General features: G+C 50.4%; 1 protein-coding gene across 1 annotated transcript in view; it reads right to left on the minus strand.

Annotated features, from left to right (window-relative positions):
* LOC142297470 (scavenger receptor cysteine-rich domain-containing group B protein-like) overlaps window positions 1-18,257 on the minus strand; it is a 117,230-nt gene that overhangs the window by 41,742 nt on the left and 57,231 nt on the right. The window contains exons 3-4 of the mRNA XM_075341696.1: window positions 10,660-10,822; window positions 4,939-5,496 (exon numbers count right to left, since the gene is read on the minus strand). Coding sequence (XP_075197811.1) covers window positions 4,939-5,496; window positions 10,660-10,822 — 721 coding nt within the window. The remainder of the gene's footprint in view (window positions 1-4,938; window positions 5,497-10,659; window positions 10,823-18,257) is intronic.

Here is an 18,257-nt window from a genome sequence, read left to right on the forward strand (position 1 = left end):
AAGGATGCCTCCAGGACCAGTTTTTCCTGGGGTCCTGTGTAACAGGAGAAGGATGCCTCCAGGACCAGTATTTCCTGGAGTCCTGTGTAACAGGAGAAGGATGCCTCCAGGACCAGTGTTTCCTGGAGTCCTGTGTAACAGGAGAAGGATGCCTCCGGGACTGGTATTTCCCGGGGTCCTGTGTTACAGGAGAAGGATGCCTCCAGGACCAGTGTTTCCTGGAGTCCTGTGTAACAGGAGAAGGATGCCTCCAGGACTGGTATTTCCCGGGGTCCTGTGTTACAGGAGAAGGATGCCTCCAGGACTGGTATTTCCTGGGGTCCTGTGTAACAGGAGAAGGATGCTGCCAGGAAAAGTATTTCCTGGGGTCCTGTGTAACAGGAGAAGGATGCCTCCAGGACCAGTATTTCCCGGAGTCTGGTGTAACAGGAGAAGGATGCCTCCAGGACCAGTATCTCCTGTGGTCCTGTGTAATAGGAGAAAGATGCCTCCAGGACTGGAATTTCTTGGAGGTTTGGTATAAGAGAAGAAGGATGCCGCCAGGACCAGTATTTCCTGGGGTCCTTTGTAACAGGAGAAGGATGCCTCCAGGACTGGTATTTCCTGGAGTCCTGTGTAACAGGAGAAAGATGCCTCCAGGACTGGAATTTCTCGGGGGTTTGGTATAAGAGAAGAAGGATGCCGCCAGGACCAGTATTTCCTGGGGTCCTGTGTAACAGGAGAAGGATGCCGCTAGGACCAGTATTTCTCAGAGTCCTGTGTAACAGGAGAAGGATACTGCCAGGACAAGTTTTTCCTGGAGTCCTGTGTAACAGGAGAAGGATGCCTCCAGGACCAGTATTTCCTGGGGTCATATGTAACAGGAGAAGGATGCCTCCAGGACCGGTGTTTCCTGGGGTCCTGTGTAACAAGAGAAGGATGCCTCCAGGACCAGTATTTCCTGTGGTCCTGTGTAATAAGAGAAGGATGCCTCCAGGACCAGTATTTCCTGGGGTCCTGTGTAACAGGAGAAGGATGCCTCCAGGACCGGTATTTCACGGAGTCCTGTGTAACAGGAGAAGGATGCCGCCAGGACCAGTATTTCCTGGAGTCTTGTGTAACAGGAGAAGGATGCCTCCAGGACCAGTATTTCCCGGAGTCCTGTGTAACAGGAGAAGGATACCTCCAGGACCAGTATTTCCCGGAGTCCTGTGTAACAGGAGAAGGATGCCGCCAGGACCGGTATTTCACGGAGTCATGTGTAACAGGAGAAGGATGCCTCCAGGACTGGTATTTCACGGAGTCATGTGTAACAGGAGAAGGATGCCGCCAGGACCAGTATTTCCTGAAGTCTTGTGTAACAGGAGAAGGATGCCTCCAGGACCAGTATTTCCCGGAGTCCTGTGTAACAGGAGAAGGATGCCTCCAGGACCGGTATTTCACGGAGTCCTGTGTAACAGGAGAAGGATTCTGCTAGGACGAGTGTTTCCTGAGGTCCTGTGTAACAGGAGAAGGATGCCTCCAGGACCATTATTTCACGAAGTACTGTGTAACAGGAGAAGGATGCCTCCAGGACCGGTATTTCCTGGAGTCCTGTGTAACAGGAGAAGGATTCTGCCAGGACAAGTATTTCTTGGGGTCCTGTGTAACAGGAGAAGGATGCCTCCAGGACCGGTATTTCCCGGGGTCCTGTGTAACAGGAGAAGGATGCCTCCAGGACCGGTATTTCACGGAGTCCTGTGTAACAGGAGAAGGATTCTGCTAGGACGAGTGTTTCCTGAGGTCCTGTGTAACAGGAGAAGGATGCCTCCAGGACCATTATTTCACGAAGTCCTGTGTAACAGGAGAAGGATGCCTCCAGGACCGGTATTTCCCGGGGTCCTGTGTAACAGGAGAAGGATGCCTCCAGGACCGGTATTTCACGGAGTCCTGTGTAACAGGAGAATGATGCCTCCAGGACCAGTATTTCCTGGGGTCCTGTGTAACAGGAGAAGGATGCCTGCAGGATCGGTATTTCACGGAGTCCTGTGTAACAGGAGAAGGATGCCTCCAGGACCGGTATTTCACACACTCCTGTGTAACAGGAGAAGGATGCTGCCACGACAAGCATTTCCTGTGGTCCTGTGTAACAGGAGGAGAATGCCTCCAGGACCAATATTTCCCAGAGTCCTGTGTAACAGGAGAAGGATGCCTCCAGGACTGGTATTTCCTGGGGTCCTGTGTAACAGGAGAAAGATGCCTCCAGGACTGGAATTTCTCGGGGGCTTGGTATAAGAGAAGAAGGATGCCTCCAGGACCAGTACCTCCTGGGGTTCTATGTAACAGGAGAAGGATGCCGCTAGGACCGGTATTTCCTGGGGTTCTGTGTAACAGGAGAAGGATGCCTCCAGGACCAGTTTTTCCTGAGGTCCTGTGTAACAGGAGAAGGATGCCTGCAGGACCGGTATTTCATGGAGTCCTGTGTAACAGGAGGATGCTGCCAGGACAAGTATTTCCTGGGGTCCTGTGTAACAGGAGAAGGATGCCTCCAGGACCGGTATTTCCTGGGGTCCTGCGTTAGACGAGAATAATGCCTCCAGGACCGGTATTTTCCAGAGTCCTGTGTAACAGGAGAAGGATGCCTCCAGGACTGGTATTTCCTGGGGTCCTGTGTAACAGGAGAAAGATGCCTCCAAGACTGGAATTTCTCGGGGGTTTGGTATAAGAGAAGAAGGATGCCTCCAGGACCAGTACCTCCTGGGGTTCTGTGTAACAGGAGAAGGATGCCGCTAGGACCGGTATTTCTCCGAGTCCTGTGTAACAGGAGAAGTATGCCTCCAGGACCAGTACCTCCTGGGGTTCTGTGTAACAGGAGAAGGATGCCTCCAGGACTGGTATTTCCTGGGGTCCTGTGTAACAGGAGAAGGATGCCTCCAGGACCAATATTTCCTGGGGTCCTGTGTAACAGGAGAAGGATGCCTCCAGGACCAGTATTTCCTGGGGTCCTGCGTTAGACGAGAATAATGCCTCCAGGACCAGTATTTTCCGGAGTCCTGTGTAACAGGAGAAGGATGCTGCTAGGACCAGTGTTTCCTGGGGTCCTATGTAACAGATGTAGGATGCCTCCAGGACCAGTATTTCCTGGGGTCCTGTGTAACAGATGAAGGATGCCTCCAGGACCAGTATTTCCTGCTGGGGTCCTGTGTAACAGGAGAAGGATGCTGCCAGGACCAGTAATTCCCAGAGTCCTGTGTAACAGGAGAAGGATGCCTCCAGGACTGGTATTTCTCGGGGGTTTGGTATAAGAGAAGAAGCATGCCTCCAGGACCAGTACTTCCTGGGGTTCTGTGTAACAGATGAAGGATGCCTCCAGGACCGGTATTTCCTGGGGTCCTGTGTAACAGGAGAAGGATGCCTCCAGGACCAGTATTTCACGGAGTCCTGTGTAACAGGAGAAGGATGCCTCCAGGACTAGTATTTCTCGGGAATTTGGTATAAAAGAAGAAGGATGCCGCCAGGACAAGTATTTCCTGGGGTCCTGTGTAACAGGAGAAGGATGCCTCCAGGACCGGTATTTCCTGGGGTCCTGCGTTAGACGAGAATAATGCCTCCAGGACCGGTATTTTCCAGAGTCCTGTGTAACAGGAGAAGGATGCCTCCAGGACTGGTATTTCCTGGGGTCCTGTGTAACAGGAGAAAGATGCCTCCAGGACTGGAATTTCTCGGGGGTTTGGTATAAGAGAAGAAGGATGCCTCCAGGACCAGTACCTCCTGGGGTTCTGTGTAACAGGAGAAGGATGCCGCTAGGACCGGTATTTCTCCGAGTCCTGTGTAACAGGAGAAGTATGCCTCCAGGACCAGTACCTCCTGGGGTTCTGTGTAACAGGAGAAGGATGCCTCCAGGACTGGTATTTCCTGGGGTCCTGTGTAACAGGATAAGGATGCCTCCAGGACCAATATTTCCTGGGGTCCTGTGTAACAGGAGAAGGATGCCTCCAGGACCGGTATTTCCTGGGGTCCTGCGTTAGACGAGAATAATGCCTCCAGGACCAGTATTTTCCGGAGTCCTGTGTAACAGGAGAAGGATGCTGCTAGGACCGGTGTTTCCTGGGGTCCTATCTAACAGATGTAGGATGTCTCCAGGACCAGTATTTCCTGGGGTCCTGTGTAACAGATGAAGGATGCCTCCAGGACCAGTATTTCCTGCTGGGGTCCTGTGTAACAGGAGAAGGATGCTGCCAGGACCAGTAATTCCCAGAGTCCTGTGTAACAGGAGAAGGATGCCTCCAGGACTGGTATTTCTCGGGGGTTTGGTATAAGAGAAGAAGCATGCCTCCAGGACCAGTACTTCCTGGGGTTCTGTGTAACAGATGAAGGATACCTCCAGGACCGGTATTTCCTGGGGTCCTGTGTAACAGGAGAAGGATGCCTCCAGGACCAGTATTTCACGGAGTCCTGTGTAACAGGAGAAGGATGCCTCCAGGACTAGTATTTCTCGGGAATTTGGTATAAAAGAAGAAGGATGCCGCCAGGACCAGTATTTCCTGGGGTCCTGTGTAACAGGAGAAGGATGCCGCCAGGACCAGTATTTTCTGGGGTTCTGTGTGATAGGAGAAGGATGCCTCCAGGACCAGTATTTCCTGGGGTTCTGTGTAACAGGAGAAGGATGCCTCTAGGACCAGTATTTCTCGGGGATTCTGTGTAACAGGAGAAGGATGCCTCCAGGACTGGTATTTCTCGGGGGTTTGGTATAAGAGAAGAAGGATGCCGCCAGGACCGGTATTTCCCGGAGTCCTGTGTAACAGGAGAAAGATGCCGCTAGGACCGGTATTTCCTGCTGGTTTGGTAGAAGAGAGGAGGGTTGCCACAAGGACCGGTATTTCCTAGTGTTTGGTGTAGGAGAAGAATATTGCCAGGACCGGTATTTCTGTGGTTCCTATTCTCCATTTCATCCTAATTGTAGACAGTCTAGAGACTTACGAGCTTTCTTGACAGTCTTTTCTTGTGCCTCAATGCTTCGGCACACAGACTTGGCCAGCACGGACAGAGCTTCCTCTGGACTTGTAAAATCCAGCAGGGCATATAAATGTGTCTTTGGCGGGTAGGACACAATTTCAGATAACTCATAGTCCTGGAACTTATTGAATTTCAGCGCAAATATCTCCACTCCAGCTCTTTTCAGTTTGTGTATTTTGGGCTTCATGAACAAGTAGGGGTTGGTGTCTTTAACCATGAGGATAAGGATGTATGACTTGCGGGTGATGCCGGGCTGTGGTCTCCACGTCATTGCGTTAATGAAGTCCACAATGAACTGTTTCTGGGGGATGAATCCGACCGTCCCCTGGTGGCTACGGAAATGCTCCTGGAATTTCTTGAAGTCATAGTCATACAAGTGCAGCATAACCTGATGGTTGGTTACATTCTGAAGACGTTCTATGAACCCCCTGACCGGCTCCAATAAATGGTAATTTATGCCGTATCGGAAGCTCTCAGCGTAGACGACAATCTCTGCAGACTGGTGGACCCCATGGGAACAAGCTGTGGAGACAACACGCTCATGTTAGTCATGTCCCAATGCCCTGTGTGTAGTCATAATGCAACGTAGAAGGCATCCCATTACCAAAAATAACCGAAAATAAAGTTCCTATTAATTAGATAACTGTGTTTGAGACCCATTGACTTCAATACACTCATCAGAAAGTTCTAAGAAAAACATGCACAAAGCACAGGGGGGGAGAAAGCAGTTAGATGTGGGCTGGAGAAGGGTCCAGTAAGAGAAGACGTCTATGAGCAGGAGAAGGGGCAGGTATGAGCGGGAGAAAGGGGAGGTATGATCAGGGGATGGGCAGCTGTGAGCAGGAGAGGGTGCAGGTATGGGCAAGAGAAGGGGTAGGAATAAGTAGTTGAAGGGAAAGGTATGAGCAGGAGATGGGCAGCTGTTGCGCCCCTTTGGCTCCAGTCGCCACAGAGTACTGCACCTTAATTAAGGTGCGGTATTCGCTTCGGGTAAGGAGGGGGTTATCCCCGGTGTTCCACATTCACACTTTACATATAGTCAGGTGCCTTCCCACTGGGGGGATGGCCCAGAGTAGATAGGGGGGTGGCCATCACGAGCCATGGGACTTCCCCGATCACTGAAGTCAGCAACCTGGGGGGATGTGGGTTCAACTTGGGGTAGAAGTAGGAGCAACTTCACACAATCTTCAGTTACTCAACCTGGGACTTCAGTTCTGGCGATATGACACCACCACCTTCTTCCTTTTTCTTCTTTAACGGGGCCTGTGGCTTGGAGCGGAACGCTCAGCCCAGGTTCCTCACTACTGGAGGGGCTACTCTTAGTTAGGACAATTTCCAAATACAGGTGGCTTCTTCCAACTTATCCGAGGTCGACAGCAGGTGACCGATACTACCCGGGCGCGTGGCATAACAGTGAGTAAAACAACCTGGAACCGCAACAACCGACTTGGACTGTTATTACCGGCGCTGCTGCCGCCAACGGCCCCCGCCACCACTAGAGCACTCATCATACTCCCCGGGGCCCGCTCTACCTGTGGGGAGAAAAATCATCTTTGCTGCTATTACCATATGCCCCGGAGGACAGCGACAGCAGCGGCGGCTAATTCCCTGGCCGCATACCGCAGGTGGCGTCACGACAACAACCTCCTATCTTTCCCCTTTTATTGTGGACACCTCGGGGCACGAAACCGGGCAGGCCACCACGACATCCCAGACCTTCATACTGGCCCGGTAACGAGTAACAGGTACCAGACTGGACCTGAACCCCCTGCCTTCCTGGGTTCCACACAGCTATGAGTAGGAGATGGGCAGCTTTGAGCAGGAGAGGGGGCAGGTATGACCAGAAGAAAGGGTAGGTATAAACAGGAGAAGGGGTAGGTATAAACAGGAGAAGGGGTAGATATGAGCAGGAGAAGGGGCAGGTATGAGCAGGAGTAGGGACAGGTATAAACAGGAGAACGGGCAAGTATGAGCAGGAGATGGGCAGTTATGAGCAGGAGAAGGGTCAGGTATGATCAGTGGATGAGCAGCTATGAGCAGCAGAGGGTGCAGATGTGAGCAGGAGAAGGGGCAGGTGTGAGCAGGAGAAGGGGAAGGTGTGAGCAGGAGAAGGGGTAGGTATGAGTAGGAAAAGGATCAGATATGAGGAGAAGAGTCAGGTATGAGCAGGAGAAACGGCAGGTCTGGCAGGGGATGGGGCAGGTATGAGAAGAAGAGGCAGGTATGAGCAGGGAATGGGTAGGTATGAGCAGGAGAAACGGCAGGTCTGAGCAGGGGATGGGGCAGGTATAAGCAGGGGATGGGCAGGTATGAGCAGAGGATGGGCAGGTATGAGCAGGAGAAACGGCAGGTCTGAGCAGGGGATGGGGCAGGTATAAGCAGGGGATGGGCAGGTATGAGCAGAGGATGGGAAGGTATGAGCAGGGGATGGCCAGGTATGAACAGGGGAAGAACAGATATGAGCAGGGAATGGGGCAGGTATGCACAGGGGAGCGGTAGGTATGAACAGGGAAAGGGCAAGTGTGAACAGTGGATGGGCAGGTATGCGCAGGAGATGGGCAAGTATGAGCAGGAGAGCAGCAGATATGAGCAGGGTATGGCAGGTATGAGCAGGGTATGGGCAGTTATAAGCCGGGGAGGGGTAGGTATTAGCAGGGGAAGAGCAGATATGAGCAGGGGATAGGTCGGTATAAGCAGGAGATGGGCTGGTATGAGCAGGGGAAGGGCAGGTATGAGCAGGGGAGGAACAGATATGAGCAGGGGATGGGCAGGTATGAGCAGGGGAAGGGCAGGTATGAGCAGGGGAGGAACAGATATGAGCAGGGGATGGGGCAGGTATGAGCAGGAGAGCAGCAGATATGAGCAGGGTATGGCAGGTATGAGCAGGGGATGGGCAGTTATAAGCCGGGGAGGGGCAGGTATGAGCAGGGGAGGAGCAGATATGAGCAGGGGATGGGTCGGTATAAGCAGGAGATGGCTGGTATGAGCAGGGGAAGGGCAGCTATGAGCAGGGGAGGAGCAGATATGAGTATTCTTTGGGCAGTTATAAGCCGGGGAGGGGCAAGTATGAGCAGGGGAGGAGCAGATGATGGGTTGGTATGAGCAGGAGATGGGCCGGTATGAGCAGGGGATGGGCAGTTATGAGCAGGGAAAGGGCAGGTTTGAGCAGGGGAAGGGCAGTTATGAGCAGGTGAAGGGCAGGTATGAGCACGGGATGGGCAGATATGAGCAGGGGAAGGGCAGATATGAGCAGGGGATTTGTCGGTATAAGCAGGAGATGGGCTGGTATGAGCAGGGGAATGGCAGCTATGAGCAGGGGAGGAGCAGATATGAGCAGGAGATAGGAGATATGAGCAGGGGATGGGAAGATATAAGCAGGGGTTGGGCAGGTATGAGCAGGGGAGGAGCAGATGATGGGTCGGTATGAGCAGGAGATGGGCCGGTATGAGCAGGGGATATGCAGGTATGAGCAGGGGAGGAACAGATATGAGCAGGGAAAGGGCAGGTATGAGCAGGGGAGGAGCAGATGATGGGTCGGTATGAGCAGGAGATGGGCCGGTATGAGCAGGGGATGGGCAGACATGAGCAGGAGAAGGGCAGGTATGAGCAGGGGAGGAACAGATATGAGCAGGGGAAGGGCAAGTATGTACAGGGGAGTGGTAGGTATGAACAGGGAAAGGGCAAGTGTGAACAGTGGATGGGCAAGTATGAGCAGGAGAGCAGCAGATATAAGCAGGGGATGGGCAGGTATGAGCAGGGGATGGGCTGGTATGAGCAGGGGATGGGCAGGTATGAACAGGGGAGGAACAGATATGAGCAGGGGATGGGCAGGTATGGCAGGGGAAGGGCAGGTACGAGCAGGGGAGGAACAGATATGAGCAGGGGATTGGGCAGGTATGAGCAGGAGAGCAGCAGATATGAGAAGGGTATGGCAGGTATGAGCAGGGGATGGGCAGTTATAAGCCGGGGAGGGGCAGGTATGAGCAGGGGAGGAGCAGATATGAGCAGGGGATGGGTCGGTATAAGCAGGAGATGGCTGGTATGAGCAGGGGATGGGCAGCTATGAGCAGGGGAGGAGCAGATATGAGCAGGAGATAGGAGATATGAGCAGGGGATGGGCAGATATGAGTATTCTTTGGGCAGTTATAAGCTGAGGACGGGCAAGTATGAGCAGGGGATGGGCAGATATGAGCAGGGGAAGGGCAGATATGAGCAGGGGATGGGTCGGTATAAGCAGGAGATGGGCTGGTATGAGCAGGGAAAGGGCAGGTATGAGCAAGGGAAGGGCAGTTATGAGCAGGGGAAGGGCAGTTATGAGCAGGGGAAGGGCAGGTATGAGCAGGGGATGGGCAGATATGAGCAGGGAAAGGGCAGATATGAGCAGGGGATGGGTCGGTATAAGCAGGAGATGGGCTGGTATGAGCAGGGGAAGGGCAGCTATGAGCAGGGGAGGAGCAGATATGAGCAGAAGATAGGAGATATGAGCAGGGGATGGGCAGATATGAGCAGGGGTTGGGCAGGTATGAGCAGGGGAGGAGCAGATGATGGGTCGGTATGAGCAGGAGATGGGCCGGTATGAGCAGGGGATGGGCAGACATGAGCAGGGGAAGGGCAGGTATGAGCAGGGGAGGAACAGATATGAGCAGGGGATGGGGCAGGTATGTACAGGGGAGCGGTAGGTATGAACAGGGAAAGGGCAAGTGTGAACAGTGGATAGGCAAGTATGAGCAGGAGAGCAGCAGATATAAGCAGGGGATGGGCAGGTATGAGCAGGGGATGGGCAGGTATGAGCAGGGGATGGGCTGGTATGAGCAGGGGATGGGCAGGTATGAGCAGGGGATGGGCTGGTATGAGCAGGGGATGGGCAGGTATGAGCAGGGGAGGAACAGATATGAGCAGGGGATGGGGCAGGTATGAGCAGGGGATGGGCAGGTATGAGTAAGGGATGGGCAGGTATGAGCAGGGAAAGGGCAGGTATGAGCAGGGGAAGGGCAGTTATGAGCAGGGGAAGGGCAGGTATGAGCAGGGGATGGGCAGATATGAGCAGGGGAAGGGCAGATATGAGCAGGGGATGGGCAGGTATGAGCAGGGGTTGGGCAGTTATATGCCGGGGAGGGGCAGGTATGAGCAGAGGAGGAGCAGATGATGGGTCTGTATGAGCTGGAGATGGGCCGGTATGAGCAGGGCATGGGCAGGTATAAGCAGGGGATGGGCAGGTATGAGCTTTATGTAAATGATTGAGTGGCGCAGTGACATGTCAGCAGTGGATGATGATGCTCACTCTTCCTTATTATAAGGCTATAGATAACTCTCTGAGAATCTTTGGAGAGGAAATAAATAATTATATTCTGGACTTTATATACCCCTCAGCTTTCTGCACTCCTATAGTGCTTACTAATCTTCTACAGTCATCATCACCATCAATGCCATAACCAATCTAATGGACACATGCACATCAGCCACAGTTAATGCTTTCTGTTGCATCCTCTGGTCGAAGACAGGACCTCCGGAAACCTTGAGAGACTTTCTGAATTCACCCATGGTAGCAAAACCTTCTTAGACCCTCGGTACCTCTGGTCTTGGGGCAGCACCTGGAATGGCCCTGGACCCTGGTCATTTCCAGGACCCAATCCTTTATGTCTCATCTCTTATTGGAAAGCAGCACTGTTACCGGCTGACACCTACCTTCAATGTGAGCAGCTGAGCCAGCGATGATGAGGATGAACCTGATGAAGGCTGACATGATGGCTGGATACTCAGTGACTTTCCCGCTGCTGTCCAGCGGTATGATGCCGCCCGGGCTCAGAGGTCCTGTGTACTGCCCGGGCTCAGAGGTCCTGTTTACCATCTGGTTAATAGGAAAAAGACAAACAGAGAGTCATCAGTGAATGAGGAGGAAAGTATCCAAAAGGTAGACGCCCCACAGTGTATGGAGCCCAACGAAGACATGAAAACATAATATCACAGGGAATGTGACCCACACACCGGCCTGCAAATATCAGGAGCCTACAGTGGAGGAGAACCATGACAGGCACTCCCAGACTCAGAGGTTACCCACACACATACCTTACCTCCCAACCATCCCAGATTCTGTGTGACTATCCCGATTTGAGGGCTCTCTCCCGATGATCACAGCTGTTGTCCCGGCTCCTCCCCTCAATACAGTGAATAAATTAAATTAAGTTCTCATCTGGTTTACCGAGACAGCCACCGGGACTCGAGCTTGTGAACTCATTGTCGATATGCAGCAGCTCTACCACTGAGCTACTGCCTCTAATGTAAAACATAGGAAGATTTGGTAATCATAACCTCTGTATTGCAGCCAGGGAAATCAGAAGCATATTATTCAGCTACAAAGATGATAGATAGAGAGATATATAATAGATATATAGATAATAGATAGATACTGCATCTCTTTGTAGGTGAAGGAAAGAGTCTGATTCATTTGTTCCCAATAAACTACTATAAATACAAATATATATATATATATATATATATAAAAGAAATCCTTATTTTCACTCCCTTGGATTCAAACCAGGAACTTTCACATGTGTCCAGCAGCCTCCGAGCTTATCTAGCTGTTCTAGCTGTTGCACCACAAGGAATGATGATGTCAGAGGGAGGATTTTATGTAGATGAACTTACAATGCAGCCTCTGATTACACAGCAGATTACACAGGACACGGAGCTCAATTGTACAGAGCAGTATCTCTGTGTCCTGTATTCTAGAGGGAGAGGAAAAAAGATTTTTTTTTTCCTTTATTAAAATTACTAAAAATATTAAAAAAAATTGAACAATATAGTTTTGATTGTGCTTCTTTTTTATAAAATAATAAACATCACAAATCAGCAAATAACATGGACATATTTGGTGTCCCTGTAATCATAACGACCCGAACAACACAGCGATCAGATTATTTATGGGGATTGGTAAATGGAGCAAAGAAAAAGGCGCAATTTATTATTTTTCTCCATTAAACTCATAAAAAATGTAATACAAATGTATTGTTGAGGTCGTGTTCACACATAGCAGTTTTTTCTGCAGGTGTCTGCACCACCAGCACAGTAACAATCTCCTCTGATTATTGGTGTTTGCGGTATTTTTTATGCATTGGCCCCTTATTTCATACGTTTAGTGCAGATGTGAATCCTGAAGCCTATAAAGAAAAAAAACACCAAATCCGCACAGTTCAGCGGCGACTTCAGACACCGAGGGTGGAAATTTCAGGACGTCTCATCCATTTGCTTGGACATTTAGCCCATGTTCACATGTAGTGTAAATGCTGCATATTTTTCTGCTGGTTTTTTGCACATTTATTCTGCTGTGTTTAATTGTCCAAGCAAAGTGGATGTGATTCCAGGAGAAGACGCCGCTGAATTCTGCGGTTTTGGGGATTTTTTTTCCTCTACAGGTTTCTATGTGGAGCTTAAAAAAAACGCAGGAGAAAACTGCAGATACTTTTATAAGAGCAGGATCCGAGCTTTACTATAAAAACACTAAAGACGCAGATTCACATTGTTATGGACAAGATTATGAACTATTATGAGTATGTAAGAGTTATATGGAGTTATATGGAGATATCCATAAAGAACAGGATTTAAGATGGTGTTTGAACTGTACCACACATATCTCTTGGCATAAGACTCAGACAGACAGAGTCTTGTGACAAGTGAATCATGCTGACATTGCTTAATATAAATGAGGAACAAAGCACATTACGGTATATTGTATATCACAGAATAAGCTGTCCTACTTTATCCAATAGGAGACGTGTTACGTATTCTTGGCACCTAGCCAATAAGTCCGTTTAAAAGTATTTTCACTTCCGGAATAAGTCAGTCTTACTTTCTATTCATATCTGAGTACGTCTCTGGTATGGGTGAAAGAGAGTGGTATGCATGCTACCACGAGTGACTCATAATTTGGACTGCAGACAGTTTAAGAGGGATGCATGACTAGATTGCATCAAAGTAAATTTATGGCCAACATTAACAAATGGCGCCCAACGTACCTTAGGACGGAGCTCTGGATGGCGGACAGCCGTGCTGACACCTTCAGTCGAAAGGCAACTACGCGACAAGGAATGGAGATGTGCACTCCATATGCAGGTGAGAAAATTTGTCTAATCTCACCTTGCAAACCTGCGTGTACTTGCATTTCGAAGGGGGGGTTGGGCTGTCCCAGTCTAGACACCTAATGACCGCCATCTCGCATGAGATAAGCCGTCCTAAGAGATCCCACACCAAGGTGGTCAGGTTCACCTTAAGCTGTCTGTATAAATGTAATTCTAAATCACATGAAATGTAATGTGGTTTGAGGTTTTTGTCTGCTCTGGGAGAAAGCAGAAGTTCTAAGTTTCGTTTTTCTCTGACGGTAGGGGAAAATGAGGAAGTTGTTATATACGCTGGTTATATGGATATATATGGTTATATCTGCAGGTGAGATCAGCCACCTGGATGGTATTGTCATGATGTGTTTTACCTTCTCACTGTATTTTCTGTAATACTATGTCTTGGGATGTAAGTGACCATACCCACCCCCAGCCTGTATCATATTGCAATCAGGCTTCAGCAGTAGCTATTGTCATTGATTTGGTGGGGATGCATATATATATTGTTCTTCTCAGCATGGGACTTCTCCAATCTACAAATTGGTAAACAGAACAGAGCCAGCAGTCTAAAGTCCATTCATGCATCAAATGGCCAGGGGGAAGTGTGCCCACCTAAGGGGCGGATCCCAGGAGAGAAGAACATGTTAGAGCAGTTAGTTGGGAGCAGACTTTTGAAGAGGAAGGGAGCGAGATCTGATTCTGCGGACAGATCTCGCCGTCCAGTGGATTGTGTGGGATTTCTGGGACTCTGAAAAGGACTATTACGTCGTGATCTGGCACTTTGGATTATCGGGAGGTGCCCCCGAATCTGTTTTCTTTGGACTTGTCGTGTGCTGTTCCTGTATTCCTGTTAGTAAACCTGTTGGATCATCCTCGGCCTGTTGTCTCTCCTTGCTCTGCTGTACACCCCGTCACAAACTGGTGGCAGCGGCGGGATCAGAGCAGAAGAAATGGAGGACAACGGCCAATCAACTTCTGAAACCAGAACCTCAGGATACAGGAACTGGACTGTGGTGAGCCTACAAACAAAGGCCCATGAATTAGGTGTCGGCTACAAAGGACTCTCTAAGGAGCAACTAATTGAGGCATTGGAAAACGCTTGCCTGCAAGATGGCACCGAGGAACAATTTCCACAGCAAGGGGAGCAAAGACGGGAGCCGGAGGTAAATACCCAAAAAAGTCAATGGGTTGTCTGGTATGAGGAGGAGATGGCCTTGCTGGGAGAGGAGACCACCACAGAATATAAGATGGAGGTCATGCGTGGAGCTAAAGAGAAGGAGCGCAGGATGGAGGAGATGGCATTGCTGGATAAGCAGCTCGCTGTGGAAGCCGCGAGAGGTTCCAGACAGACTGTAACCCCAGCACCCATCATGAGGGAACTTCCCAGGGTGTCCCGCAAAGACTTCAAGCAGTTTAATGAGGCTGCTGGTGACATTGAGGGCTTCTTCCAGGACTTTGAGCATCAGTGTCGATTAATGGAAGTCCCAGAAAGGGAGCGCGTCCGGCATCTGGTTGGGCTCTTAGAGGGTGGAGCTGCTTCAGCCTATAGAGCTATGGACCCTCGGTGGAACTGTGAGTATGCGGATATTAAACAGACTATTCTAGAACATTATGCTGTAACGCCAGACACTTACAGGACTCAGTTCCGTACTCTAGCATGTGATGAGGAAGTGTCCTTCAAGATGTATGCCCACAAACTCAAACATCTGTGGCATCGTTGGTTGGAGGCAGAGGAGGCCTTAACCTTGGAGACCGTCCTCCAGGTCCTCCTAAAAGAGCAGTTTTACTTCAAGTGCCCCGCTGAGATCCGGGAATGGGTGCGTGAAAGGAGACCAGCCACTGTGGAGGAAGCTGCAGCTCTAGCTGATGAGGCTCTCACCATCAAGCCTCAGTGGAAAAAACTACTACCCAGTGAGAAGAAAACCACCAAACCCCCAACGCTGGCGGCCCCTGGTCCTTCTGGCCCCAATGTTCACCATCACCCTAGACCGTCAACTCATGGGGACCTTCGTGTGACTGTGCCTCGCATTACTCATGCTCCACCTTTGGGAATACGACGTGGAGGAAGAATCCCAGAGCGCAGATGTTATGGGTGTGGGCAGCCTGGGCACATGCAATTCCAATGTCCAGGTGTTCGGAGACAGAACAGCTACAGACCGCCTTTGCCTGTTCATTATCTACAGACACCTTCACCAGGAGAAGAGCTGGATTCTGTGCCTGATGACTTGCCAAGTGACTCAGATATCCTGGCTCCCCTACCCGGAGTCTATGGGGTGCGAGCTCCAACCACCTGTTCTTCTGATCTTCAGGACAAACATCTATAGGAGGTCGTGCTGGATGGCCAAAAAGTTGTTGGCTTCCGTGACACTGGGGCTTTTCTCACCATCGCAGATCCCCGAGTAATTCAACCACAAGCAATTCAAAAGGGACCAGGAATTGCCATTGAACTGGCAGGAGGTACCCAGAGATATATTCCAAGAGCGAGTGTGACCCTGGATTATGGCTTTGGGGCAAAACAATGTGTGGTCGGTGTGATGAGCGGCCTCCCTGCAGACGTTCTTCTAGGAAATGATGTGGGGAATCTTCATTGCCACTTTGTCGGTGCGGTAACCAGAAGTCAAGCCAAGAGAGCAGCCCATGTGGACGTGTACAACTCATCCATGGAAATGAGGCCACCAGAACTGCCATTACAGCCGGTGAGTGATTCTTCTTGTGGGGATAATATGAATGTTACTTGGGATAAAGTTCAGTTTAGACAAGAAGTAGAGACTGACCCCACCCTTGCTAGTTTTAGAGCCCGAGCTGAAATAGGGCAGCTAGGGGAGAACGGAGAAAGAATTATCAGAGAAAATGGACTTCTGTATCGGGTTGCCAATGCCGACTCCCTAGATAAGCCCTGGACTTATAGCAAACAGCTGATTGTTCCTCAGAAGTACAGAATTCCCCTATTACACCTGGCTCATGACATTCCTACGGCTGGCCATCAAGGCAAAACCCGCACAGAGAGACGATTGACTCAAACTTTTTATTGGCCGGGGATTTCCCAAGCAGTGGCGCATTTCTGCCGAACTTGTGACATATGTCAGCGTAGAGGGCGACCCGGAGATCACCCAAAGGCACCCCTGCAACCGCTCCCTATAATAGAAGAACCCTTTCAAAGAGTAGCTGTTGATATCATTGGACCCCTGGCTAAACCAAGTAAATCTGGAAAGCAGTACATTCTCACTGTTGTGGACTATGCCACCCGATATCCAGAAGCCGTGGCCTTGTCAAGTATCTCTGCAGCCAAGGTGGCCGAGGCCTTGGTTATTATTTTTACCAGAGTAGGATTCCCCAGTGAGATCTTGTCGGACCAAGGCTCCCAGTTTATGTCAGAGTTGGTCCAGTGTCTGTGGCGCACCTGTGGAGTACGAGCGATCCGAACGACCCCGTATCATCCCCAAACAAATGGACTTTGTGAACGATTCAACGGCACTCTGAAGAATATGCTGAGGGCCTTCACGGACCGAGATTCAGACTGGGAGAAGTACCTACCCCATCTCTTGTTTGCCTATCGGGAAGTTCCCCAGGAGTCCACTGGGTTCTCCCCCTTTGAACTACTCTATGGAAGAATGGTCCGAGGACCCTTAACCCTGCTCAAGGAATACTGGGAGGGGCAAGTTGAAGATACAGGAACCCCTGTTGTCCCTTATGTCCTAAAGCTGCGAGAAACCCTGGCCCAACTTGCTAGTTTTGCCCAGAGTCATTTGCATATGGCTCAAACCAGACAGAAGACATGGTATGACCGTAAAGCACGCTATCGGGAGTTTGTAGAAGGACAACAAGTCTTAATGATTGTTCCCCATCGGCAGAATAAACTGCAGACCACATGGGAGGGTCCCTTCCGGGTTCTCAGAAAACTGAATGATACCAATTACCTTCTTGCTTTAGATGATCAGGGGCTAAGGCAAAAGACTGTCCATCTGAATATGATTAAGGAGTACCATGACCGGAACATTCCAATGATAGCAAGCTGTCGGTTGGCTTCAGAAGATGGTCAAGAGGATGAGGACTCTCTACCTGATCTCGTGGAAGCAGCGAGAGCCCCATCCACTGTGGAACAGGTTCCCCTGGGAGATCACCTGGACTCCTTACAGAAAATCCAGATGCTGGAAGTGCTTCAACAGAGACGGGCTGCTTTCTCATCCCAACCAGGTCGAACCACCGTCACCCAACATCATGTGGACACTCAGGGCATCCGTCCCATACAACTGGCTCCTTACCGGGTACCTGAATCAGTTCGAAACACCATGCAGCACGAACTGGAGGAGATGTTACAGCTTGGGGTAATCCAGGCCTCCCATAGCCCTTGGGCCTCCCCTGTGGTGTTAGTACCCAAGAAGGATGGGAGTACTCGATTTTGTGTGGACTATCGGCGACTAAACAACCATACCGTCAGCGATCCTTACCCAATGCCTCGTATTGACGAACTTCTAGACCGACTGGCTGGGTCCCGATATGTCACTACCTTGGATCTCAGTAAGGGATACTGGCAGATCCCTCTAACGGAGGAAGGGAGAGAACGGTCCGCTTTTATAACCCCCTTTGGTCTGTATGAATTTCTAAGCATGCCTTTTGGAATGAAAAATGCCCCGGCCACCTTCCAGAGAATGGTGGACCAGATCCTCCGGGGATGTGGTGACTTTGCTTGTGCCTACTTGGATGATATCGCCGTCTTCAGCCACACATGGGAGGAACATCTGAATCAAGTAGCCATTATTTTGGACCTGATTCTGGCAGCCGGCCTAACTATTCGACCCGATAAATGCCAATTGGGGATGGGTGAAGTCCAATATCTAGGGCATAGAGTGGGAGGAGGGAAGCTCCGTCCTGAGCCTGCCAAAATCCAGGCTATTAGAGACTGGCCTGTACCCCAAACTAAGAAACAAGTTATGGCTTTTCTGGGCACTGCCAGTTATTACCGAAAATTTGTTTCTCATTTCAGTACTGTGGCCAAGCCTCTTACCGACCTGACCAAGAAAACAATGCCCCGGCTGGTGATCTGGACTCCAGCCTGTGATGAGGCTTTTAACCGGCTGAAGGACGCTCTGGTCTGCGATCCTGTCCTGGCTGCTCCAGACTACAAGAGGAGATTTATTGTGCAAACGGACGCCTCTGCTTATGGACTGGGAG

This window comes from Anomaloglossus baeobatrachus, chromosome 3 (genome assembly GCF_048569485.1).
Source record: "Anomaloglossus baeobatrachus isolate aAnoBae1 chromosome 3, aAnoBae1.hap1, whole genome shotgun sequence".
Taxonomy (NCBI): domain Eukaryota; kingdom Metazoa; phylum Chordata; class Amphibia; order Anura; family Aromobatidae; genus Anomaloglossus; species Anomaloglossus baeobatrachus.